The sequence below is a fragment of the Dermochelys coriacea genome, chromosome 16 (assembly GCF_009764565.3).
Source record: "Dermochelys coriacea isolate rDerCor1 chromosome 16, rDerCor1.pri.v4, whole genome shotgun sequence".
NCBI classification, from domain to species: domain Eukaryota; kingdom Metazoa; phylum Chordata; order Testudines; family Dermochelyidae; genus Dermochelys; species Dermochelys coriacea.
In genome coordinates this window covers 21,085,343-21,110,414 of record NC_050083.1, presented here as the reverse complement: position 1 = coordinate 21,110,414, position 25,072 = coordinate 21,085,343, and the positions used below count along the sequence as shown (strand labels likewise).

General features: G+C 39.5%; 2 protein-coding genes across 5 annotated transcripts in view; one reads left to right on the top strand and one right to left on the bottom strand.

Annotated features, from left to right (window-relative positions):
• The window catches only part of RAB14 (RAB14, member RAS oncogene family), a 32,726-nt gene extending 12,116 nt beyond the window's left edge, over positions 1-20,610 (top strand). For 2 of the 3 annotated variants that reach the window (XM_038374228.2, XM_038374222.2), the window contains 7 exons: positions 4,244-4,302; positions 8,205-8,258; positions 9,947-10,124; positions 13,637-13,703; positions 15,643-15,730; positions 16,098-16,128; positions 18,412-20,610. In XM_038374228.2, coding sequence (XP_038230156.1) covers positions 4,251-4,302; positions 8,205-8,258; positions 9,947-10,124; positions 13,637-13,703; positions 15,643-15,730; positions 16,098-16,128; positions 18,412-18,589 — 648 coding nt within the window. In that variant the 5' untranslated portion in view covers positions 4,244-4,250 and the 3' untranslated portion in view covers positions 18,590-20,610. Of the gene's footprint in view, positions 1-4,243; positions 4,303-5,842; positions 5,922-8,204; positions 8,259-9,946; positions 10,125-13,636; positions 13,704-15,642; positions 15,731-16,097; positions 16,129-18,411 lie in introns of all 3 variants that reach the window. The other variant, XM_038374224.2, reaches the window with a different exon arrangement.
• Positions 20,611-24,238: 3,628 nt separating this feature from the next.
• The window catches only part of CNTRL (centriolin), a 59,179-nt gene continuing 58,345 nt past the window's right edge, over positions 24,239-25,072 (bottom strand). The window contains exon 44 of one of the 2 annotated variants that reach the window (XM_043498762.1): positions 24,239-24,756. In XM_043498762.1, the coding sequence (XP_043354697.1) occupies positions 24,746-24,756 (11 nt within the window). In that variant the 3' untranslated portion in view covers positions 24,239-24,745. Of the gene's footprint in view, positions 24,760-25,072 lie in introns of both variants that reach the window. The other variant, XM_043498763.1, reaches the window with a different exon arrangement.

The window sequence follows — 25,072 nt, the reverse complement described above, 5'->3', positions numbered from 1 at the left end:
AGTCTAGTTTACACCATCCCAAAGAACATAGTAGAAATAGAAAAGGTCCTGGGAATGGCAATGAAAATGACTAGAGGTGCAGAAAGTCTTTTTGAATGGCATTAAAAAGACTAATACTAACTAAACAGTGGACATGAGGCATAACACATGATAAAGCTGATAAAAGAAAACTAATCTATGGAATGCTGTCTTTATTCCTACTACACTCTTTGCCAACCAACATAAAGGATTAGACATTATGATCGATACTAATAGGTAATCTTAGGTTAAAAAACTTATAGCCTGGCAAATCTTTTGGTATACTTTAAAATAGCGTAATTGCTTGGGGTTAAGATTTCCCCTCGCCCATGTTTTATCCACTTTCCTTATAGAGATTTTTACAGCTTTTGAAGTATCAAATAGTCCACTGTTGGAGATAAGATAGTGGCCTAGTAGGGCACTCTTTTATGTTCTAAGTAGCGATCTAACTTTTAGTTATGTAAAAGTGACTATATAACTCATCAACAGATTAGATGCTAATTTCAAATTGGAGTTACCTGTATTGGACCAAAATGCTTTCAGACATCTGGAAATGGTTAACTCAACCTGGCTTGATCTTAAATTTGATCTGATAGGTTCTTGAGTGGTCATTAAGATCTTGAACTTAGTATCTCAATTGTACATTCAGAAGTATTAATCAGAATGGCAATTCTTTAGCTACTTTAAGTAGTGTACAATTTCAGTATTGATTAGACTTTGTAGTGTTACTGATGTGTAACATGGTGATTCACAGTATGCATCTGAAAGTTTTGTGGCTTCATAACTTATTCATTGATGTAGTTGGGAATTGGCCCTGCTTTGAGCAGGGGGTTGGACTAGACCTCCTGAGGTCCCTTCCAACCCTGATATTCTGTGATAGACTTTTTTGAAGTGATCTTATAGCACAAATGTAGATTGAGAAATGCTTTTATGTGCGTTTTAAATCTTCAGGTATATTTTGATCATTCAAGAAATATTTGACTTAGGCTTTGTTTCTGAAATATCTATTCTTGATGAATGCTCCAAATATTTAAAGATTTAAAAATTAGAAGGAGTTAAACTTTATCTCTGGTCTAGTCTACATTTAATGGTTTTAGTGGCATGGTTATGTCTGTGACATGGTTAGAAGTGTGTGTTCGGGGGAATTGCACCCCAAATTGACATCACTATGCTGGCAAAAGCCTGATGCCTGATCTGCACTTAAATTAGATCAACCTAGTGAAGTTGCTCAGAGTTGTGAAATTTCATGCCCTGAGTGCCGTAGTTAGGTCGACCTAACCCCCAATATAGACACGTCTAGGTTGATTGATTGATTGATAGAGAATTCTTTATATTGTCCCTATATATTATAATGGGAGAAAAAACAGTAGCCAAACCTAAGTTTATTCTGATCTTGTTAGTTCAACAAACCTGTTAAGATTTTTTTTCTGACACTGAATGGTATTGCTCTTGGGACTCGTTCTGCTTCCTTTCCGCATATAAAACCTGGAAGATGCATCAGAAAATCTGCAGCATCAGGGTGTGTCCACACTGGAAAAGCTGCACTGATGATGAACTCTTTATGTACTTGGAGCATTAACATTTATCTGACACTGAAGTAATTTTCCTAAATATGATGAAGATCTTCAGGAATATAGCAAGAAGTATCACTGCACATCCAGCTACTGGTGGTGTAAGCTTGAAAGAACTTGAGCCTTTTATGTGGAGGGACAAAGCTTGATGCTGAAGTTACAACCCTACATCAGTGGGTTGTTTGACTCCCACAATTGCTCTTCTACCCAGTACAGCAGCAAGAAGTACTGTCCTTGCAAAACTACTTTCTTGCACTGCTTTCCGACAATCTCTGGAGGGGGAACTAAAGTCTTGTTCTGAGAACTATAGTCTGGGGTGGAAGGGGAAGAAAACTATATTGTCCTGACCATCACTTCCTCTCCAGTTCTCTCTCTCCTCCCCTTTCCCCTCCCAACCAAAATAGTGTCAAAGGTGCTCTGAGCTACTGCAGACCATCTCATGATGGAAACTTGCCTTGCTGTTACATTACCAGAATAACTCTTAGCCCAAAGGAGTTTTTGCACAATCTAGGCTTAGTTTAGGCCTAATAGAATTTAACTTATGATGTTTTAGATGGTTTGCTTAGCTGCTTGGGGTACATGGAGTGGAATTACCTAATTCAAGAGACCTGAGAAAGGTAGAGAAGTGTTCGTTGTCTGGTTGGACAGAGGGGAAAGGGGAACTTCCTCTGAATAAAACAGCTGGGGAAGGGAAAGTCACTGGTACTGCTATATCTTGCCCGGTACACATTAAGACCTTTAAGCTATTCTTATCCCCCCCGCGCCCCACCCCCCAAAAAAAGTCCCTGCTGGAGTCTCTTCCTGCTGTGCTCTAAACTATTGTCCACACCATCTTTTTGGATTCACACTGTATGCAGTTCCTGTTAGTCAGTCAACTCAGTCTTTTTCCTTTTCTTGAGTGGTCATTGGTTTGGATTAGTTTCCTTTTTAGGTGAGTAAGAAGAAGTGTTTACTGTGGTATATATCAAAATGACATTGAACTGTCAGCATTTCTAGTGTTCCCCACTGATTTTACTTGACTGATTCTTTTAATATATAAACACACTTGTCCTATCTCGTGAGGTGAAGTTGCCCTAACTTGTAATATGGCTTAAGTGGACTAGAGATCCAAATCCCTCTATGTAACTGGTGGTTATCTGACATGCGGGGGGTAGGAAAAGAATGAGTGAGTACAGAAGGTGTTGAACTAACGAATACTTAACATTTAGTCATATGGGTGAGCAGCACTATCCTCATTTTAAACTGGTGGCTGGGGTGGGTAGGAAGTAAGATGCATGAGAAGTGCCACCAAGGGAATTAATGAAGCGACAAGGCTGCCAAGGAAACATCAGAGCAGGACTGGAACTCGGACATAGCTGTACTTTGAAGTAGTAAAAGGAGTCTTCAGTGAGGCAGAGGAGTCATTCATAAATGTTAAACTCACAAGAACTGTAATTCCAGTTTTTGAGCAGGTATCTGAAATTGTTTAGTTCCAAAAATTGCATATATTAAAGTAAATAATGGCAATGACTTGGTATGTCAGGCTAGACAGAACTAAGCATTCCTTATTCCTATGTATGTAAACTTCCAAGAATAATTCACCTTATCTTACTTAGTATACCGTTTATAGTAAAGTTTAAGTAAAAGTTAATTAACAGGTTGATATGATATAAAATGATCAGTTCATGTAAAAGTAGTCAAATTACTGAGGCTTGTTCACTGCTGTCTGGCTGACAAAGCAACAATTATTGTCCAATTTCCTGAACATCTGACGTATGGCTTTAGCTCTCTCAATGCCTGGGTGTAGGAAATCCAGACTTCTTACTCAACAGAGCATGGGGCCTGAAGTAGCCTTCTCTATAAACTAGAGTGAGCAGGTTAGCTGACTTAAAATATGCAAATCTGTAGTGTTTATCTTTGGAAAACATTCTAGGGTATACTGTAATTTAAGTTATTTGTCATGGCAAAATGGTGGTTATGGCTTTGTTTCAAATCTTAAAGGGCACTTTTTTTAGAAAAGCTTTTTGGGACTTCAAAAGAGGTGTTCTAAATTGTAACTACAATTGTTTTGTCAAACTGAGACTTCTCTACAAATGTGGAAGTTGGAATGTCCCATTTTGTCAACCATCTACACTAAAGAAACTGATTACACCTCTACCCCAATATAATGTGACCTGATATAACACGAATTTGGATAGAACTTTGTAAAGCAGTGCTCCGGGGCGGGGCGGGGCTGCGCATGCTGGTGGATCAAAGCAAGTTCACTGTAACGCAGTAAGATATTTTTTGGCTCCCAAGGATAGCATTGTATCGGGGTAGAGGTGTATATTATACACTCCCACTTGTGCCAGAAGCTGCTTGAGCCTTCTCTATGGAGCAGCTAGACTAGTACTTGCACTGGTGAGAATTTGTTCATGGAAGTCCCTAGTGCAGACAGTGCTTCATGATACGTGATGTGGAAGGGCTGTTACTGGATGTCTTGTGTTCTGAGTATTTGCATATCTTAATCCATTGGCTGCATGGAAATGCAGTAGAAATCTGAGATTGGAATAAAAGGATAGCTTAAGGAAAAAAACATGCACTCATTTTATACCCTTCAGGGAGAAAGGATGCATCTAAATCAGCAATACAGATTAACCATTTAAAACCACTGATCTATTTCTTTTCTTTTATAGTGCCACAATGGCAACTGCACCTTACAACTACTCTTACATATTTAAGTACATCATTATTGGTAAGTATGAAATTGAAAAATGTTTTTACTTTAAAAACAGATGTTGGGATAAATACTTGTGTATATACATGGATACTTGCTTTCAGACATTCTAAAGTGTATCTGAACTTTGGGAGAGTTCCTACTGAAAGGAAAACTTCCTGTTAAGTGTGCATCTAGAGCAATGTTCTTCATTATGTACACTTCACCTTGCATCTCCTATTGTTTCTACTCTTTTTCTCTAGCCCCACAAAACTTCATCTATGGAATATTGTGTTTTAAAGTTAGTGGTAAATATGCACTATTTACTGAAATCCACCTACCTTTGCTTTCTGAGCACCGCTTACCAGGCATAGTTCTAATTGCATTTCATTGTTCCTCCTCCCAAAATCCTTATTTCTAAGGCCACAACACTTAGCTCTGTGTATACCTGGTTTTCTGGTGCTTGTTAAAAGTTGTGCTGCAAACCACATGGAGTTTAACTACTTATGGGATGGAGGGGGGAATCTGGGAAGCATGCAAACTAATTTCTATAGAGAACATTCAGCCAGTCTGCTGCTTGCTCTGATTTAAAATTAATGAAGATAGTATTACTACAGTATTGGTATAATTGCAGTTATCTGCTTTATTTTTTGTAGCTGGATTATCCTGCTACTGTTGGTTGATATGCGCAGTGGTTGCTTTCTAAGGCTAGAAAAGAGAGCAGTCCAAACAAGGCCATTAAAACAAAAGCATATTCGGTAGAGTGTAGTTGTCTCAGCAGAAAGCACTACACTCAAGACGCACTCTTCCCAGCGAAGACCCGTTTATGAGCAGATAGTGAGTGCAGGTTCAGTATTCATTCCCTTAGCAGGGTGGGGCTGTATTCTGGTGCAATCTTACAAGACAGAAATGTTTGTCAATCCCAAAGGGTTAATGACTGTAGCCCCCATTTTTGGCTATTCTTGGTCTCCAGTATACACTTCCACAGTGTAAAGGGCTTGAAGGTAGCTAGATTCTTTGCTGCTTTTCCCCTCTCACCATGTGTAGGTGGCTGAAGGTTAGAATGACTTAAATCACCAATTTTAATCATGAATTAAATCAGTGTTTCTTCCTTGCTGATTTAAATTGATTTTAATCTTGTTTTGCATCTCTGCCGTCAGTTTTCCTAGAGAGAGGTTGATTCTCATTGGTTGGCATGATTTGGTGGTACTCTTGTTGACCAGGAGGATAAACTATAATCGCTTGATAAGTATACAGATGTAGTATAACACACTTCTCAGATGCTTAGTTCTTATTGTTTTAGAAACTTGAATGATACATTTTTATTCAGTAGATTAATTTTTTACTAGTGTTGCTGCATTTGGTGGAAATTGGAATTCAGTTAAATACAGACATTTTAAAACTGTTTTTATTAAATTACCTTACATATGCTGGATACTGAACTTTTCTTGTTGTCACATTTTACATTTTAAAGCTGATTTTATTAACAAAAATAGTGAATTGAATGTTTCTGGTAACTATGGCTTTCAAGATTTTATAACTAGTAAATCTTATCCTCATTCCTCATTTTTATTCATAGATGGGAAGAGAGAAAACAAGCTTTTCTGCTTTCTCAACTACAATTGGTTTCTCAACTTAAAACTGAACTAGTTGAATAGGTATGGCGGGGAGGAAAATCCTTCATGTTTGTCAGTTGAACTTGGAACCCACAGCACCAAAAAACAAACTTTTGTTTCTTTTCATGTATAAAAAAATGTAACTGAGAGATTAAGCTGTATAGTCACTGGGGCCAGCTGCTTGAGGACATATGATTGCAAGTACACTCCTAAGCTGTCTTTTGACTGCAGAGTGTCAAAATTTAAGTTTTACTATGAGGACCTTATCTTGACCACAAGAGATGTGTGGAGTATTGTGGGTTATCTATACTGTTGCATTTAAAATTATAAGCAAATTCGGGAAATATCTAAATGAAATGACAACAATGAGGCAGATGCACAACTGGATGAAAGACCATATTCAGAATAGTTACCAATGGTTTGCTGTCAGACTGGAAGGACATATCCATGGGGTCCTGCAAGGGTGTCTCTGATCCAGTAGTATTCAATTTCATTAACAACTTGGATGATGGAGAATAGGCTTATAAAAGTTGCAGACACCACCACACTGGGAGGGGTTGCAAGCACCTTGGAGGACAGAATTAGAATTCAGAATGATCTTGATAAATTGGAGAATTTGGTCTGAACTAGAGATGAAATTCAATAATGACAATTGCAAAGCACTACACTTAGGAAGAAAAAGGTCAAACACAAAAACAACCAGTTTTCCCCATTGTAGGCAGCAGTACTGTATAAGAGGATCTGGGAATTACAGTGAAACATAAATATGAATCAGCAACATGATGTAGTTGTGAAAGGCAAATCTCATGCTGGAGTTTGAGTGTTGAGACACAGAATGTAATTGTTCCCCTTTACTCTGCACTGTGAGGCCTCAGCTTGCATACTGTGTCCAGTTTTTGGGTATCATGCTTTTAAGAAAGATGTGAACAAATTGGAGACAGTCTAGAAGAGAGCAATGAAAATAAGAGGCTTGGAAAAGATGACCTTCAAAGAAAAATTGAAAAAATTGTGCGTTTTTAGTCTAGAAGAGAAAAGGCTGAGCAGGGACTGAAGTCTTCAAATAACTGTCCTCTAGCACTTTTAAGTTATCCATTGTTCTACCCTTGGTAGACATGGGGAACAAGAGGTAATTCTCTCAATTTGTAGCAAGGGAGATTTAGGTTGGATATTTAAAAACAAACAAACAAAAAAAAAAAACAAACAAAAAAAACCCCCACTTTCTAACTGTGAGGATAGGTAAATGCTGAAACAGGTTATCAAGGGAGGCTGTGGAATCCATTCTTAGAGGTGTTTAAAAACAGGTTAGAGACAAATGCTTATTGGGGATGGCCTAGGTTTACTTAATCCTGCCTCAGTGCAGGAGAATGGACTAGATCAGGGGTTCTCAAACTGGGGGTTGTGACCCCTCAGAGGGTCACAAGGTTTACAGAGGATGGTCATGAGCTGTCAGCCTCCACCCAAACCTTGCTTCGCTCCAGCATTTATAATACTTTTAAATATTAACAAGTTTTTTTTTTAATTCATGGGGGAGGGGGATCTTGCTCAGAGGTTTGCTGTGTGAAAGGAGTCACCAATACAAAAGTTTGAGAACCTCTGGACTAGATCTCCTGATATTTCTTCCTGACTTGTTTGTCTTTTTATGATTATCACAGTAGGATTGGGTTTGCTGTGTTGCTCATACAACTGTAAAGGGTTTTGTGTAGATGACTCTGGGGGCAGTTTTGCCTTAAAGGTGTGCAAATCAAGGTTGCTATGAGATCCTTGATTGTTTTTGTTCTGTTTGAAAACAATTTATCATTTAGTTCTGTATGTGAAGCACACTGCCATGATTGGGCTGAAGCCTAATACAGGACTAACATGACAGTGTAGCAGCTGCCTCACACTTGCTCAGCTACTGGGAGATGCCTAACTTCTGGTATAAAATGTTTATAATTAAAGGTCTCTGCTCTAATGTCTGTCAGTATGGAATTTAAAATTTCTGTTGCCCTTCTGAAAGTTGCAGATAACCTTGGTATCTCTCCCACTCAGAGTCTAAGAGGTCAGCTTTCTGTATGACCGTGCAAACCTTAAATAGTGATATCGCATGAGGCTGTAACCTGAATTCCTTTCCTTTTGTTTATTCCTTGGACACCTCTACTACCCTATGCCTGTGAATAAAGCTATAGGGAAAAGTACTGTTACCAGGTGCACTGTGAAGCACCTCATGCATACAGGCATAGCAAAGCATGGTCCAGCAAGGCACTTGCGTGTTCAATGTAAAGTTTGTCAGATGTTTTTAAATTGAAGCCATTGTTACCAGAACAGTAACTGTGTTTTCTGTAACAGGGGACATGGGTGTAGGAAAGTCCTGCTTACTTCACCAATTCACAGAAAAGAAATGTGAGTATCTTCATTCAGAGCCTTTGTTTTAACTGATGGTATGCTTCTTCCCTCTTTTTCCTGCTTCCCTAGTTCTGAAAACTATTTTCCAGCATGCATGAGTTCCTTCTGGTGCTTCACCCATTACAAATAGGTAGACTAATTATCATTCTGACTATGAAGATAGAAGCAAATAGTTATTTAGCATAGTCTGCTGCCTGTCAGGTCATTTGTCTGTCCACATGTCTGGAGAGTGACTTCTGTGAAGTAAAGGCTATAGCATTCCCAAAGCATATACAGGTATCTGTAACAGGCATGGTGCTGGGAAAGGTCATGCTACATGATGGCTTCTGAAAGTGTGCTACTTCAATCACCAACTCCACTTGAAAAATATTCCTACACTTTTTTACATTGGTATTTGGTGAGAGTAGAGCCTCTGTTGGAATGCAGAAGCTCACTTTGAGGGGAGTTAGTACTTTTGACATTCAAAGTGCGATATAACTGCTAAAAATCAAAGGCAGCCTCTTACAGGTTTAAGTAACACTGGAGTTAATTTTATAGCTTGAATGTCATGAGTCACAGCTGCTGCATCTGCATGATACATGCTCCTTAAGGAGTGTATGTATATATCCGTTTTATAACGGCAATGTCCTCTTTCTCTTCTGTGTTAGAGATGTGGTAGATAAGCATTGACTCAAGTGTTGCTTCCCAGTTCTGAAGCTTCACTAGTTTTTGTTTCTTTAGTGGTGGTGAAAGTTTGTTGTGGCTCTTAATACTGTCTTATCCTTTCCATGCAGTTTTCTTATCGTGGATAATGTAGCTTAGTTTTCATGTCCTTGGGCTTGCAAAGCACTTACACAGCTTTAAAGTGTGCTTGTGTGGTGAGAACTAGGGTTCTGAAAGTGACTTTCCAGTGTGAATAGGTTAATCTAAGGTAATACCAAGCAATCTCTTGCATGTGGCCTGACTTTTGAAGAGACCATCAGATGTTTGAGAGAATGTTTTAAGTATTTTTAATTCCTCAAAAGTTCTATAAACTTGAAGCAATAAACTTTAAATTTTGAGCACAAAGACAGGGCATAAGCTGATCTCTAGTGGGGATTAGGAGATGATTTTTCCTTTTGACAGGTTATCCTAGAACTGTCTTCTGACATGTTTCTTAAACCTTCCTCAAACATCACATGGCAAGTCTTCAAAATGTGATGCTAAACTGGATGGATCTCTGGTGTGATCCAGCATGATCACTCCTATAGTCATGTGCAGTGTTTTTAACCATCTGTTGGAAATTTATAAACTTCATTAAACTCTTTCAAGTCATGGCTAGTCTCTCTAAGCCTTCAAGTTAAAGTTGTTTCCACAAGGGTTGGTTCTGCAGCTATCTAAATTGACTCAGTTACTCAAGGTGTAGTGCCAAACACCTCGATGATGCATATTTTTGCAACTTCCATTAGGAATTTTCTGATTTATGAATTGACCATTCTTAAATGTTTGGCAGTGCATTAAAACTATCATTGGTTATTTCCTGAACACAATCATTCAATGTTGCTTTAAATTAAAAACAATTTACTGTTGTAAAGTGGGTTGATTTAGATAAGGGGTTTGGTTTTCCCCCCCCAATATGAAAGATGGCATTACTAAAATCTTCCTCTGTAAGAGGGAGAAGACTTCTAGCAGAAGATGTGAACCTCTGATTTATCTTTCTGTGACAGTTATGGCTGACTGTCCCCACACAATTGGGGTCGAATTTGGTACAAGAATAATTGAAGTTAGTGGCCAAAAAATTAAACTGCAGATCTGGGACACAGCAGGACAAGAGCGATTTAGGGCTGTAACACGAAGCTACTACAGAGGAGCAGCAGGAGCGCTCATGGTCTATGATATTACTAGGTAAGATATTGTATGATTTTTGTCACCTGTAGCTATAGCTAAAATAGAACATGTGGTATGACTACCAATTTATTTCCAAGCCTGTTTGGGACACTGCTTTACAATGTCACTACATTGTATGTATATGACTACTTTTTCTGGGTCTCAGTCCTCTTGTTTTCTAAACTAGTTGGGTATCTGGTTAGTGGATTTCACCCTTTATGTAGGCTCCCCTTTATTTCCCTCCCTTCTACAAATGGCTGTTTAAAAAGTAAAGCACTGGTAGTTTACTTTCAAATTGACTTTGGTTAATGTGAAACTTCAGAATCTCAATATCCTGCATAAACACGCTTCTCCTTGGAAACGTCCGTTATTGACTTTCCCCCTTCAGGCATTGTGATGTTACTGCATTCTGCCAACTTATTTAAACTATCTTACCTGAAAGGTGGTTCTGTCTGTCTCTCAAGATTTCAGGGTATGGAATTTAGTTTCTGTTTTTATTTTATTTTTTCATGATGGGGATATGAGAATACTCCCAGACTCAAGTTGTCTACCCTGGAGATAGTATGTAGTGGAATTCTGGGATATGGCATTCTGTTGCAAAGATCTATTAAAAAGCTTCCGGCCCAGGAGTGGGCAAACTTTTTGGGCCCAGGGCCACATCTGGGTGGGGAAATTGTATGCAGGGCAGGGGGTTGTGGTGCAGGAGGGGCTGCAGTGTGCTGGAACAGGCTCAGGCAAGGGATTGGGGCAGATATGTGGGATATATGAGGGGGCGTAGGGAAGGGGGTTGAGGTCCAGGAGGGGTGCAGCAGGCAGGGAGTTGGGGTCCAGGAGGGGTGCAGGGTGTGGCTGGGGGCTCAGGGCAGGGAGTTGGGGGACAGGGTACAGGAGGGGTTTGGGTGCTTGCCCAGTACCGCTTACTTAAAGCGGCTCTGGGGTGGCAGCAGTGCGCCCTGGGGCCAGGGCAGGCTCCCTGCATGCCTGCCAAGACCCCATGCCACGCCGCTCCGCTCCGGGAAGCAGCTGGCACCACGATCCTGTGCGGCCCCTGGGGGGGTGCACAGCGCTCTGCGCACTGCCCTGGCCATGCCTCCAGGTACCTCCCCCAAAGCTCCCATTGGCTGCCGTTCCCGGGGCCCTCTGCCATATTTCCTTCCCTCCCTTCCCCCCCCAGACATGGTGCTGGCTGCTTCTGAGAGTGGTGCAGGGCCTACGGCACCACGGGGGGCAGTCCCGCAGGCCGGATCCAAAGCCCCGAGGGCTGGATCCGGGCCGTGGGCCGTAGTTCTGGCCTGTTCTTGAACTCTCCCATTTATTTTGTAGTCTTTCAAACAGAGGTGGCCTAGCTTTCCCTGAATGGGAAGGAATACAATAAATAGCGAGTAGCTAGCTGCTTGTACACACTCAAACTTGGTGTAGTCGTCTTTTTTTTTTTTTTATAGCAAAGACTTGATATTTTGAAGATGTAGTAACTTCCCTGTCACTGAAATAGTTTCAGAGTAAAACTAAATATCTTCAAGGTCTTAACTAATAGTCATAAATTACATTCCCAACTGCAACTACCTTTCTTTTTGGTGTATAATCTGTAATTGACTTGCGTGTAGGTATACCAACGATATACATCTTATCAGCATATTTGATTCAGTATGGAAAAACAACTGAATATTCACGGTCAGGTTGCAGATGAATGAATGTCTTGTACTCTACACACTTCTCTAAGTGGTGGTGGTTTTGAGGCACCCATTTAATACCTTGCTACACATCCCTTATTGTGTGTATTTAGAGAACTAAAAATTTTTTTTGTTTTAGTTGTCCATGAAGAAATGAATGGTGGGTTAAAAATTTAGAACAATGAATAAAATGATGCAATGCGTGGAGAAGCTGTGTTTTGAAACTTAAGTTGCATTGCGATGTAGAAATGATTAGAGGGTACTCGGCACATGTCTGATGTAGCTCCTTTTTAGAGGCTGGGAATGCAAGGTGTTTCTTTTAGGAAATGGTTAATAGGCTGTTCACAGGGTAAGAAGAACTTGTGAGCTCTTTCCAAAATAAGGAGCAAAGCATACAAAAACCTTCTTGCAGGGATGCAGGCATACACCAATTAGGCTCCTTCAAAAGAGGCCATTGTCATTTCATGGCTTTGATTCCACGTGCAATCCAAATTCCTCACAGACCAGGGCATACCAACTCAAAGCAGCATCAGACCGTGCCAGAAAAGATGCAAAACTTGCAGACATATCTCTACTGCTACATGACTTTCTCCCTTCCCCCCAACTTTTCAAGATCCATAGATCCTATGCCTACCTGTCACATCATGTGGTATACTACATTCAGTGCACTAAATGCCCCAATAACTCTGTGGGTGAAAATAGACAATCACTATGCTCTTGAATTAACTCACAGGAAAAGAACACAAAAACACGATATCACCTGTGGACGAACACTTTTTTTTTTCTTCACAAAGCAGTCACTCTGACCTATCAGTTCTCATCCTCAAAGGAAGCCTGCATAACACTTTCAAAAGATGAGCCTGGGAGCTTAAATTCATAACTCTGTTCAGTCCATGATTTTTAGTGTCTCAGACACTGGATTTATGGCTTTTTATAACAATCTGTAACCCATTTAGCGCACCCCCCCCATGAGTGCAGAGGTGTTAACGAGCCACTTCACCTTGAATGGTTAACTACTTATGCTAAAAAATCTGTTGCTCCTTGGGTTTAGTGGTGCTCCTGGGAGTACCTTTCCCAGACCTGAAGAAGAGCTCTCTGTGGCTTTAAAGTTTAAAGCGTCTCTCACCAACAGAAGTTGGTCCAATAAGAGATTCTCATCCACCTTGTCAGTCCAAATTCCCTTCATTTGAGTAAGCTCAGCTATTGATCTGCTGAAGAATATACAGTCAGATAAGAGTAAATATTTTAATTATCAGTTTTTAAAGGAATAGTTGATACAGAATGATCAATGGGACTTGATGGCTTAGAAAAAAAAGTTACCTGAAGGTATTGCCTGTCTTCTAAGTAAAGAACAAACTTAATGAGCATTCCACAAGCTAAATCCTCATACGTTTGGGGCACAGTTGCAGGCACATCCTTGTCCTTAAGTGTGTGGTTTCATGTCCAGGTTTTTCCGCCGCCTTATACTTTCTCTCCATCTCATGCATCCTAATTTGCTGGAAATAGGTTTTGCTTAAAGAACACAATCTTATGCAGTGTTACCTAAGTAGTATTCTACAGTGCAGTATTCTTTGAGTATTAGATAGAAAATCTTTTAATGAGTTTAATACATCACTGTGTCTTAACATGTTGCCCTCATGGAAAGCAGTAATACTGCATTTGATGTAGCTAGCCTATGCTCCAGAGTTTGTGCTGCTTCATGGGTTGACTGAGTTGCTTAAGTTCTATTCTGAATTCAGAACAGAAATTATCACTTCATCTCTGGACAAACCTATCTTTTAAACACTAAAATTCTGAAAAGTGTACTATTGGGAGTAACTACATACTATAGTTAAATTCTCCTCACTTGGCTCTTCACAGAAGAAGCACATATAACCATTTAAGCAGCTGGTTGACAGATGCAAGGAACCTCACCAATCCAAATACTGTAAGTTGGACTGCTTTTTATGTTTTTAAAAACTTTTTATCCCAAAGCAAGGAATACATTTGTTTCAACCTTGGATTTCCTTGATACATGGTAATATTCTTTTAAGTAAGCTTACAGTGTGCTGTCCTTGATGTATCGCATGCTATGAGTTTATTCCAGGTTGTCTACTCCTAGCTTTAGATCTTAATATTGAACATACCTTTGACTTTTTCTTCTGCCCCTCTTCTCACCACAACTCGTTGCTTTTAAACTGAAAGTTTAACTTGTCCTTTACTTAGTAATAACTTATTTTGTTCTTCTCAATTTGATTGTGGGCTTAAATCTTATCCAAAGGAACTACCCAATGTCTGTCTTCCAGGGTTCTCTTTTCCCCTCTTGGAGGCCAAAAGACTTTCCAGCTCCTGTAGTGTGCTTCTAATCTTATGTCTCTCTAATTAAAATGCTTTGTAAGGGTTGGCCTATGCATCGGGGAGGGGAATCAATCTAAGTAACGCAACTTCAGCTGCATGAATAACGTAGCTGAAGTAGACATACTTAGATCTACTTAACATGGTGACTTCACTACGGTGTGTCGATGGGAGAGCATCTTGCGCTTCTCATTGAAGTGGGCTACTGGAGTCGATGCTAGAGCGATAGGCGGTTGATTTATCATGTTTATACTAGATATGATAGATCGACCCCCGCTGGATCGATCGCTGCCCGTTGATCTGGCTGGTAGTGTAGACAAGACCTAAGACTTCATATATGTCTGACTCTGAAAGTCAAGACGTGTTCTTCCTGTTAGTGCATTTCTGATTGCAGAACAATCCCTTTCCTACTCTTGGGTTGCCTCTGCAATATTTGTGGGTTTTTTTTTTGTTTTTAGTATGCATTCAAATCAAATCAGCAGGTGACTCTGAATACATACGAGGTAGGTATGAGATAGGCCTCCTTCAACAGAGTCATGTTTAGAATAAACCTGTATTTTTTTTTTTTCACAAACCCTCAGGCCATGGGAATACTATAGTGGAGAAGGGTTGAATGTGGCATCTGGAGTTCTTATCATTCCTGTCTTTATGGTGATGTCGCTAGAGAAACAAGATACTATCACTAGTCTGCCCTACTTGCTAGAGTGAGGGACTGTGCGCGGGTGACCTGTCATTTAAACTTTTGGGCAGTGTCCTCAGTTTTACTGAGTCTTGCCTATCAAACGTAGGGTGACCAGATGTCCTGATTTTATAGGGACAGTCCCAATTTTTGGGCCTTTTTCTTATATATATATATAGGCTTCTATTAACCCCTCAACCCCCGTCCTGATTTTTTCACATTTGCTGTCTAGTCACCCTAATCAAATAAATGGGTCTGCCTGTTTTTTCGGGAGGGAATGCTCATAGTTTAGGGACAGACAGTGGTAGCAATGCTGTATGAAAGCTTGCAGAGGTCCTGGACATCTGCAGACCCTCTGATCTGGGAGAGTTTGTATCAACTTCCTCTTCCTGGGCAGAGGAGGGGAGAAGGAGAAAGAGGTGCACTTCCTACTGCTTAGCTGCCTATCTTAGGGCTTGTCTACACTAGCACTTTACAGTGCTGCAGCTTTCTGCTCAGGGGTGTGAAACACCCCCCTGAGTGCTGCAAGTTTCAGCACTGCAAAGTGCCAGTGTAGACTGAGCATGAGCACTGGGAGCCGCACTCTGAGCTATTCCCCTCATGGAGGTGGGTTTTTTTGTTTTTTGTTTTTATTTTTTTTTATTTGTTTTGTTTGTTTTGAGCGCTGGGAGAGACCCTGTGAGTGCCATAGCACTCTCCCATTTATCATGGGCAGGGTGTGTGTGTGAGTTGCCATTATTCTAATTTCATGCCTTGTGGAGGAAACCTTTGTTTAATAGTAACTTGATTTGGAGTGGGGGTTAAAAGGCAGTTGAACTATTTTCCAGGCTAACATTTTTCTGTTCTGAACCAGGTGATAATCCTCATAGGAAATAAAGCAGATCTGGAAGCACAGAGAGATGTTACATATGAAGAAGCTAAACAATTTGCAGAAGAAAATGGTTTGTTTCCTTTTCTTTTGTGCTGTTATATTTCAATGAGGTTAGAGGTTTTAAAGTGAACCTTCTGCATTCATAACTGGAAGCTGTTTAAAGCACACTTTTTTTTCAAAGTAACTTAGTTGTATATAAAACTTCTACTTTGCCTCGAATAGTCTGCTAACTTGGCTTATCTTACTACTAGGAATGCAATTTGCGTATTGACATCGTATTTAAAAAAAGAACCTTAAATACTTTCAAAAGTATTATTTAGCATGAAATTTCAGTGGGCCCTCACGTGTTTCTCAGGATTCAAAATTCAGTGACTACAATATGGTTCTCTTGAAGTATTTCATGTACCCTAACAATTTCAATTTTTGTTTCTAAATAGGGTTGTTGTTCCTTGAAGCAAGTGCAAAAACGTAAGTGATAGACCTACTATCTGATGATGATATGTTTAGGTTCCCTGGACTTTGAGCAAAAAGACCACACTTCCCAGAGAGACATTCTTAAGTTTAGTATACATTTTCATAGAGGGACTTAGTCTGTGGTTTTGTGGGTGAAAGTGAACTTGATTTCTCAGGTTAGATTGCAGTAAAAATATCATCAGGAGATGGGGGAATAGAGCATGCCTAGCATTTTTGCTTCATCTTAACCTTAACTTGTAATAACCATCTTGTTACTCTGCTTTTGGGCCATCTTCCAAGCAAACAGTTGCTGAATTGTGATGAGCTGGCATTTAAACAAACCAAACAAAAAAAATGTCCAATTGGAAACCGAAACTACTAAACTAATTTCATTTAAGACCTCACGCAAACTTCCTCCATCAGAGTTGCACTGATAAAATGGAGCACTTTATTGTGTGTGCTTTAAGCTGCAAGCTGACTTTAACTGATTAAATTACACTGGTCTAATTGTGCAGCTTCCTCATTTTAATGACCGTGCCAGTTCTGTGGTGGTCGGAGTTCAGACTTGAAGTGTGAAACTTCTCCTGTATGGAGTGCAGAGCACTTGCACCTGTACAAGGCTATGCAGCTACATGACAGGTACTATTGCTGGATTGGGGTAATGTGATGCCAGAAGCTGCTGTAGGGAGTTTCCTTGTAACCTCCCCAAAAGAATAGGGTGACAAATTGTTCCCCATAACCATCAAGGACAGGACAAGAAGCAGCAGGCTTAAATTGCAGCCAGGGAGATTTAGGTTAAATGTTAGGAAAAACTTCCTAACTGTCAGGATAGTTAAACTCTGGAACAAATTACTTACAGAGGTTGTAGAATCTCCCTTATTGAAGGCTTTTAAGAACAGGTTAGTCAAACACCTGTCAGGGATGGTCTAGAAGATAACACTTAACCTTGCCTCAGTGCAGAGGACTGAACTAGATAACTTAGCAAGGTCCAGTTCTACGTATCTGGGATTTCTATAATTTATTTTTGTAGGAATTATGAGATCTATTTGACCTATATATTTGTGTTCTCACAGTGTGGTAAGCCTATATGGCTTGACAAGTCTAGGAACACTCTTAATAGAAACCAGGCCTACCATAGCACCTTGCAGCACTAACAAGTATAGTTTTTGTTTTTGTTTGTTTGTTTTTTTTTAATTCAGAGGCTTCACTAATAGCATGTCGCTGTACAGATTATAAGGGCTTCACTCTACTGTGTTCACACTGGTAAAACTTCTCTAGCAGTTGCTAATGGAGCTAGTTGGAAAACTTAAAGTTCATTGCAACTTGCTGATTTGTCAGAACTGTAATGTTTTGTGGATCTTGTCTGTTCAACAGAATTCAGCTGAGAATCCTGCCTGCTGGGGAGAACAGCTTCAGGCTCGCAGCTTGGCAACCTGGGCTACCAGGGTCCCCCGCTCCAGTATAGGCCATCAGGCATGCTGCTCCAGTGCCAGGTCTGCTGGTAGAACTGGGCAGAGAGCAATAATTCATTTTTTTTTTTGCTGAGAATTTTAAAACTTTTTTCTTTCAAATTAGAATGAAACCAAATTCTGAAATCTCAAAATCCTCCAAACCAGAACTACAGTTCTTTTCCCATCTGTAGCTGCTAGTACTGAGCTAATAGTGAGACCATTGAGAGGATATCACATCTGATCAGTGCTATGCAACAGGTGCTATGGTAGATGATGCAAACTCAAAAAACAAGTAAACCCTAACTTAGAAAGATTTACAGAAACTAATAGAACAGTTGATGCAAGTTACGACCACAGATTATTGTGCCTTCTATTATAACTGTCAAAATCCATTATATGAAAATTCTTGGGGGGGGTGAAAAAGCCCATCTCTGTTGTGCAGCCTATTTTAAAACTGATGTATTTTGAAGTCCAACAGTACTAATGGCTAATTTACTTCAAGGGTGAACTGACAGATTTGATTCTTTCCCCCTAAAGCTGGAGATAGCATCTGAAAACTGTCCCCGTTGCCTGGTAATCTATAGGACTTCATTAGACAGTTTACTTTTTCAAAATCTTCTAAGGGGATAGCTGCTTCAGGTTGGGAACATTGGACTGTACCCAGCTTTTTCTGTCTTTTTAGCTGTTCTTACAGAACATAAAATCAATGCATAATTGCTACTATTAGAAAATCTCAGCTAGTGACTGAAAGAGGTGGATGGTAGGCCAAGCACATTCATGACTTCTCATTCAATCTAGAATGTAATATAGTGTGCAACTCAAATTAATTTTGCTGCTCCTTTTTAAGAGGAGAGAATGTTGAAGATGCATTCCTGGAGGCTGCCAAGAAAATCTATCAGAATATCCAAGATGGAAGCCTGGATTTGAATGCCGCAGAGTCAGGTGTACAACACAAACCTTCAGCTCCGCAGGGGGGTCGACTAACCAGTGAACCCCAGCCCCAGAGAGAAGGCTGTGGCTGCTAGTGACCTCTATTCCATGGCTCCATTTTTTGACCTTTCACCTCTGTTGGAAGCAGTACTTTTGACTGCTTCATTGTCTTCTGTACATCTTACTGGGTTTAATTAAACTCCGAGACAACAGTTTAACACAATACTAAACTGCTAAACAACTTTAGATGTAATCAGGTTATCAAAGGCAAGTAGAGTAATAAAACCTCTCCTGCATGGTAAATCTAGAAGTTTTTTTTCCAGTTGTCCATGTGATAGTGTCACCAATACATGATTTAAATTGAGCACTGATGCTGGACTCATGATTTTACACTTTTGCAGGGCCTTTTCTTGTACGGTTTAATTTTATGGTTCTTCAGCCTTCCTTTCCCATCTGTAACTGTTCTAAATCTGTCCATAGTAACTGATGTTTATTTGCTGTGAAATGACTTGATGGTAGAAAAGGGGCTCTATAACAATGTGCTTTTGTTGGAGGAATTCCCTGTGGTGGGTGTGTATGTTGGTGGGCTAGCTTGTTACAGGAGTATACAACTTACTTCTGTCTTAGCCTAGCACAGGGAAAACAGTCCACTCTTTCTTCTTGTGCTCAGTAGCTTTACATCATTTTTTGCCATTTTATCCTTTACATTTGTTAACAGAGCGTAAATATGTATAAAATTTGAAGGAACTGAGCTAACAGTTAAATACATTCTGTGTATATGATTTTAATGAAGAAAATAAATTGATTACTGGCATTAGAACAGTATATAAGAAAATATCAGTTTGTACAGTATGATCTATGTGACCACGTTGCCCCATTTAGTACAAAAATAGATGTAACTGCAGTTCAATAACATAGGCTTAACTCCTTGGTGTCAACAGTGGGCATTGTGCTGGGAAACTCTACTCCCAATGCAACGATATTAACACTAGTGGAATATCTGTCTTTGTTCCATCTTTGCACTGTGGTATATCTAGGCCTCTTTATTAACCCTGTTTGTGTGCAATCAACAGTGTGCTAACCTGCTTCTCTCTTTTTGTAAGCATTTTGCATTGGGCTTAATTTCCTGCCTTGCATTGTATAGAATGGTTCTATTACACATTTTATGCTTTTATACCTTTTTTGGAGTGGTCAGATTCTGAACTGGACAGTTAGAACTCTCTAGGGATTTTTAACTACTTTTGCATTTTTATTTACACTACTGTGAAACTTTTTTAAAACAATTAGGGTCCCCTCTTATTAAAAGCATTTAGAACACTGCCTTCATAAAATTACACATGTTGAAAGTACTCTTTATAAAAATCGGAGAGCTCAAATAGTATCCAGGCATATGCAGACTTTGTTAAAGTACATGTGGTATTTTCTATTTGGTTAGACCAGTGTATTTATACCCAGTACTATGCTTCACATGAAATCGAATTTTCATTTCTGAAACTTCAAATTTGATTTAGAGGTGGCAGGAGGAAAGAATAAGTGGCTAAGGAAGATATAACATGCTTTTGTTGTACCCACCATTCATTCAATATTTAGTCAAACTGCAGTGTTTAAAATACAAAGTAGTCTTAAAATCCCTCTCTATAGACACTAAGAGAAACTATCAAACGTTCAGACTTCTAAGCAAAGAGTGTACCGGAGTATTGTACAGTCAATGTTAAATAAAAGCCAAAACTGAAATGTGCAGACAATAGGATTTGGGTAACTTGTGCACTGTCACTTGTTTTTTGTCTGGTTAGTCTTTTTTAAACCTAAGATTATTAAAGTAGATTGGTATAATGTTAAAAAATTTATGGCTGATGCATTTTGCTAAAACAAAGTTGCACCGCATAGGGGTTGCCCAGGGACCATGACCTGCTGATGAAACAAAATTTGGGTGAAGTAAACAGCATTCTAATAACTACAGCTAGTTGAGGTGCAATGCCCTTATTCTCAAAGTAAGTTACAGTAGGTCTCATTGTTTCTGTGACAAAAGACTTGTTTGGACTGCTGTACTCTTCATTTGGTGTAACAATGCTATTAATCTAAATATTTGTAAATAAAGTACCTGTATCTAGATAAATTATAGTGGGTTGCCTTATTTGAGACTTTCATGAGTTGGTTTAATCATCCCATGGACTTTTAGAATCTAAAATACTCTGCCTATCTGTCCTGCTGCTTCTGACAAGACTTGGTTTATGTAAGTAATGCTTCACTCCATTTCTTGCTTTGCATTCTTGTAATCTCGGTAGCCAGACAGAAACTGACTACACATGGATCTCATCTCGGAGAACTTGATTTGTTCAGAATTACCAAAACTTGAATTTCTCAGTACCTATAACTCTGCTAGCAAAGAAGGGCCCTCTGCCTTTGTGCCGTGGTGGGGTATGCCACTGGTGATTGCTGGGCACCAGCTAATTTTCAACTGCTTGGAAGTACAAGAACCACTTGCTTGATGGTTCCCTCTAAGTTAAACATGAAGGCAAACAATCTTCCAACCTCTAAGTAGATCCACATACTTGGAGTAGAGAGCACTCACCTCTGTAATAAATCATTGAAGTGACAAAATGTGCTTGAAGGTGAAATGAATCTGGGCAGTAACACTTAACAGGTGCTGATTGTACAGCTGTGTGTGTGTGTGTGTGTGTGTGTGTGTGTGTGTGTGTGTGTGTAAAAAAAAAATATATATATATATATATATATATATATATATATATATATATATATATATATATATATATATAATATACTAACTAGTGCATTGACAGGTTTCAGAGTAGCAGCTGTGTTAGTCTGTATTCGCAAAAAGAAAAGGAGTACTTGTGGCACCTTAGAGACTAACCAATTTATTTGAGCATAAGCTTTCGTGAGCTACAGCTTATGCTCTAATAAATTTATTAGTCTCTAAGGTGCCACAAGTACTCCTTTTCTTAGTGCATTGAGTGAGATTTATGTCAACCATGTATACTGTCCAGCTGCACTATAAAGCAGGTCTTGAACACCTAGTGGATTTAGTCATGTTGGTGGCTTGCTCTGTAAACTAGTTCTAGGTTATGCTCCTAAAACAGTTCTTATAAAAGCAATTGTGTAGGTTGAAAGCTTTCTATATAACTTGCTGCTTCCACTTCCCTTGCTGCTTAGTTAGAACAAAGTATGTCTTATCCGTATGTGCACTCCTCCAGTTATTACTGGAATCTCCCACAACTCTTAAAGCTCTAGTAAGAGTACTAAAGTGTCCCTCTGCCTTCAAAAACATTGTATGGCCAAACCAGAATTTTGCTGTTATGTATGTACTTCTAATCAGATATAATACTTTGTTTTGGAAATTGATGTAATCTGTGTGAAGATTCTTTAACCACTTTTATGTTAAGGTTGCAGAAAGGGCCTTTGGGTTAATGACCATTCATTAGCTAGTCAACTGGAAATGGAAGGGTTGACCCCCAAGCCTTTAATTTCACAAATGCAGTATTGGTCTTCTAAGCAGAGTTCACATGCAACATGGCTTTCATGAAATGCTTTCAACCGATAAATATTTTTTGTCTTAATTTTTATGCTTCAAGCCACATTCAGTCTAAAACACTGTGTATATATGTGCTAGAAATGTTCAGCAGCTACATCGCGTACACAACCTGTACATAAATACATTTTCCAGCACTTGCCTTGCTAAGTGGGACACCTACTGTCTGAGGACTTAGGATTCATAGTGTGGATTTAAAATTGTACAATGACCGGAAAGGAAGCTTGGCTGAATTACTTAAGTGGCACTTCCACTTATCACAAGTTTAACAGCCTGGACCATGCAAGTAGGTGAAGATTAACTAGTGCACAATGCCTCTAGAATCTTGCTTGGGGAAAGTTAATGTATACTTCTATATTCATTTAATATGAGGAAGGGATTCCTAGAAAACTCAATATATATTGAGTTTATAATCTAAGACAGCTGTAGGGTAGGCAGGCCCCTTGCTATTGTACTATACTTTGTCAGGGTTTCCTCTCCATCTGAATACAGAAATGAGCATTACAAACTCAGGAAACTGAGTTAAGATTAAGGATACTTTAATGTTTGGATCCTCTCAAAGAGTTCATTTATTTTTAATTTCCTCTCTATAGAGCAGACTTGAGGTTGCCTAGGTGCCTAATTATTTCCATAACATGTTTGGATTTATTACATCTGAATTTCCTGCCCCTGTAATGCTGGTTTACATACTTAATTAATCTAGGAATCTCCTTGTGATAGAAGTGACATACAGTATCCTTTAAATTTTTTCTAATCATTGCCTGAGCAATGCAAAGCAGCTGCTGTGCAGTGGTGGATCTGACCATTGTGTATGAGTAAATATAAGTTACAAATTAAACTTCCAGCATCTGAAAGTGGAATCTTCCAGCTGCATAAATATATCTCAAAGCCATGAGAACAGGGTTGTTCAGATATCATGGAGGGATAACAGGGCAGACCTTTCCAGAGAGGTCAAGGGTTTTGGTGGGGGGCCTGAAAGAAGGGCTGTGTTAGAGAGATCACTCCCAATGTTTCTGCTTTAAAGACTCTTCTAGCAGTACTATCTCAGTGCACTTCAAGACTTCTCCCTCTTCCCATTAAACTTCTAACATCTGTCTGGTCTCTCTTCCTACTGACTATTTACAACCAACAAAACTTGAACATGCAAATTCCCTGTAAAGGAAGGGTTGCGACTGCCTGAGTTACTTAAACTATTGACCCAATTCTATTAAGACTATAACAAGATGCAGTTAATTCAATTTGATTTAATTTCTTCAAATGTAGCCTATATGCAAGATTAACTTAAACTGTTTTGGCATCAAATCACTGACCACAAGTGGTGTGGTTTTTTTTGTTTTTTGTTTTTTTTTAAAAACTCCATGTTAAATCCTAGCTCATCTAATTAGTGAGTACAGAATTGAACACATTATCAAGTGACTTGTTAGAGAGAAAATCCCGAAAGCCAGTTTTAAGTAGAAAACCCAACCTTTAGAGAGATGTGGTCTCCATACCACCTTGGAATTCACTTGAGGCCTGTATGACCTGTAGACACTTGAACACTTATTGCACACTTACTGAACTGCATAAATAAAAATTTGGGGTTCAGTCAATTTGGGTGATGTGAATTGGTCGGACATTCTGGCTCTATTCTCTGAGGTATACTTTCTAGGTGGCAACAGTGGCAGACATTTTTGAATGTAACTAGAGGTAAAAGTCATGGACTCCATGACTCTTACAGGAGCCCGTGGGGCTGGCTCAAGGGCTGCCCAAGCCAGGAAGTTGCTGGGCCAGCAGCAGTTTTGGGGTGCCTGCAGCTCCTAGACTGGGGGCCCAGGGTGCTCTGTGCAGTTTCCCTGCCTGCAGGCACCACCCATTGGCTGCGGGCCCTCCCCCTAGGAGCTGCATGGACATACTGACTGTGTCCAGGAAGCTGCATAGGAAGCTTGCCAACTCTGTCAACCCACCCTCCCCCCACTAGGTCCCACTGCATTCCCCCCATCCTTTGTGCTTTTCTTTCTGTACCAAATCTGAGGTGAAAGGAGTTTGGGGCCTGTAGCCCTAGACACTGCCTTAATAGCAACCTTTCACACTGCTGGTATTTAAGTGTGACAAACATGGTGCTGGGCACTCTTAGTACAGCTCTGATATGATCTTTATGAAAAGTTAAATACCAAATTTAATGTAAAACAAGGGACCGTAATGGTACATAAACATCTTAGAATCAGTACAAACTTTATTTTGTGTAAAATATTCCATTCAAAGTAATGTGCATCAAGGCAGAGGAATAATGGCATTTGTTTGACAGCAGATGAAGGAACTATTACCAGATTTGTGTGTCAATACCACAGAAGTTCAAATTTGTGGTGGTGGTTCTTTAAATTAAATTTGTTAAAGATTTGAGATAATTGTTGCAACCTTTGTACCCCAGAATAAAATTCCTCTCACATTAACACCAGGCTTTAACATAAATATTACCGTTATCTCTTGCTTAAGTTACAGTGCCATACAAAACTTTACAGTACTGACAGAAGCGTACAGCCACTATTAACATGGAAAAAATATTCAGGAATGGGAGACCATGCTGCCTTGACAGGTGCCTGTATGGTGTCTGGTTATCCAGACTTCCAAGCTAATGAGGTAGCAGTCTTCAGGTTGTATTTTTGGACCAGGGGCTAGAAGGAGTGTCATTCCTAGCCATACAGCTGTTAGCGTTGTTTAAATGTCAGCATTCTTCTACAAAAAAAAAAAGTTTGGAGAAAGTTAGTGATTCTGCTAGAACACCAGCAAGCTATTTTGTTCTAGATGCAAGATGTTGTTCTCTTTTGCTCTAAGAGCAAAGAGCCAGGGCAGCCATTGGATCACATCCTGCCAGTTCTTTTTTAAATGCCCTTGTGTGTTTGTTCGTGGTGGTCTTGATATGCATATTTCCAGCTTCACTGTATAGAAAAACTGACTACCTCTTGACAGATGAAAACTGGCCAGCATGAATTTGCTGTAAAGGAGTTCTTTGTATAGCTCCACTGGAGCAGTCTATTAGAGACTACTGCAT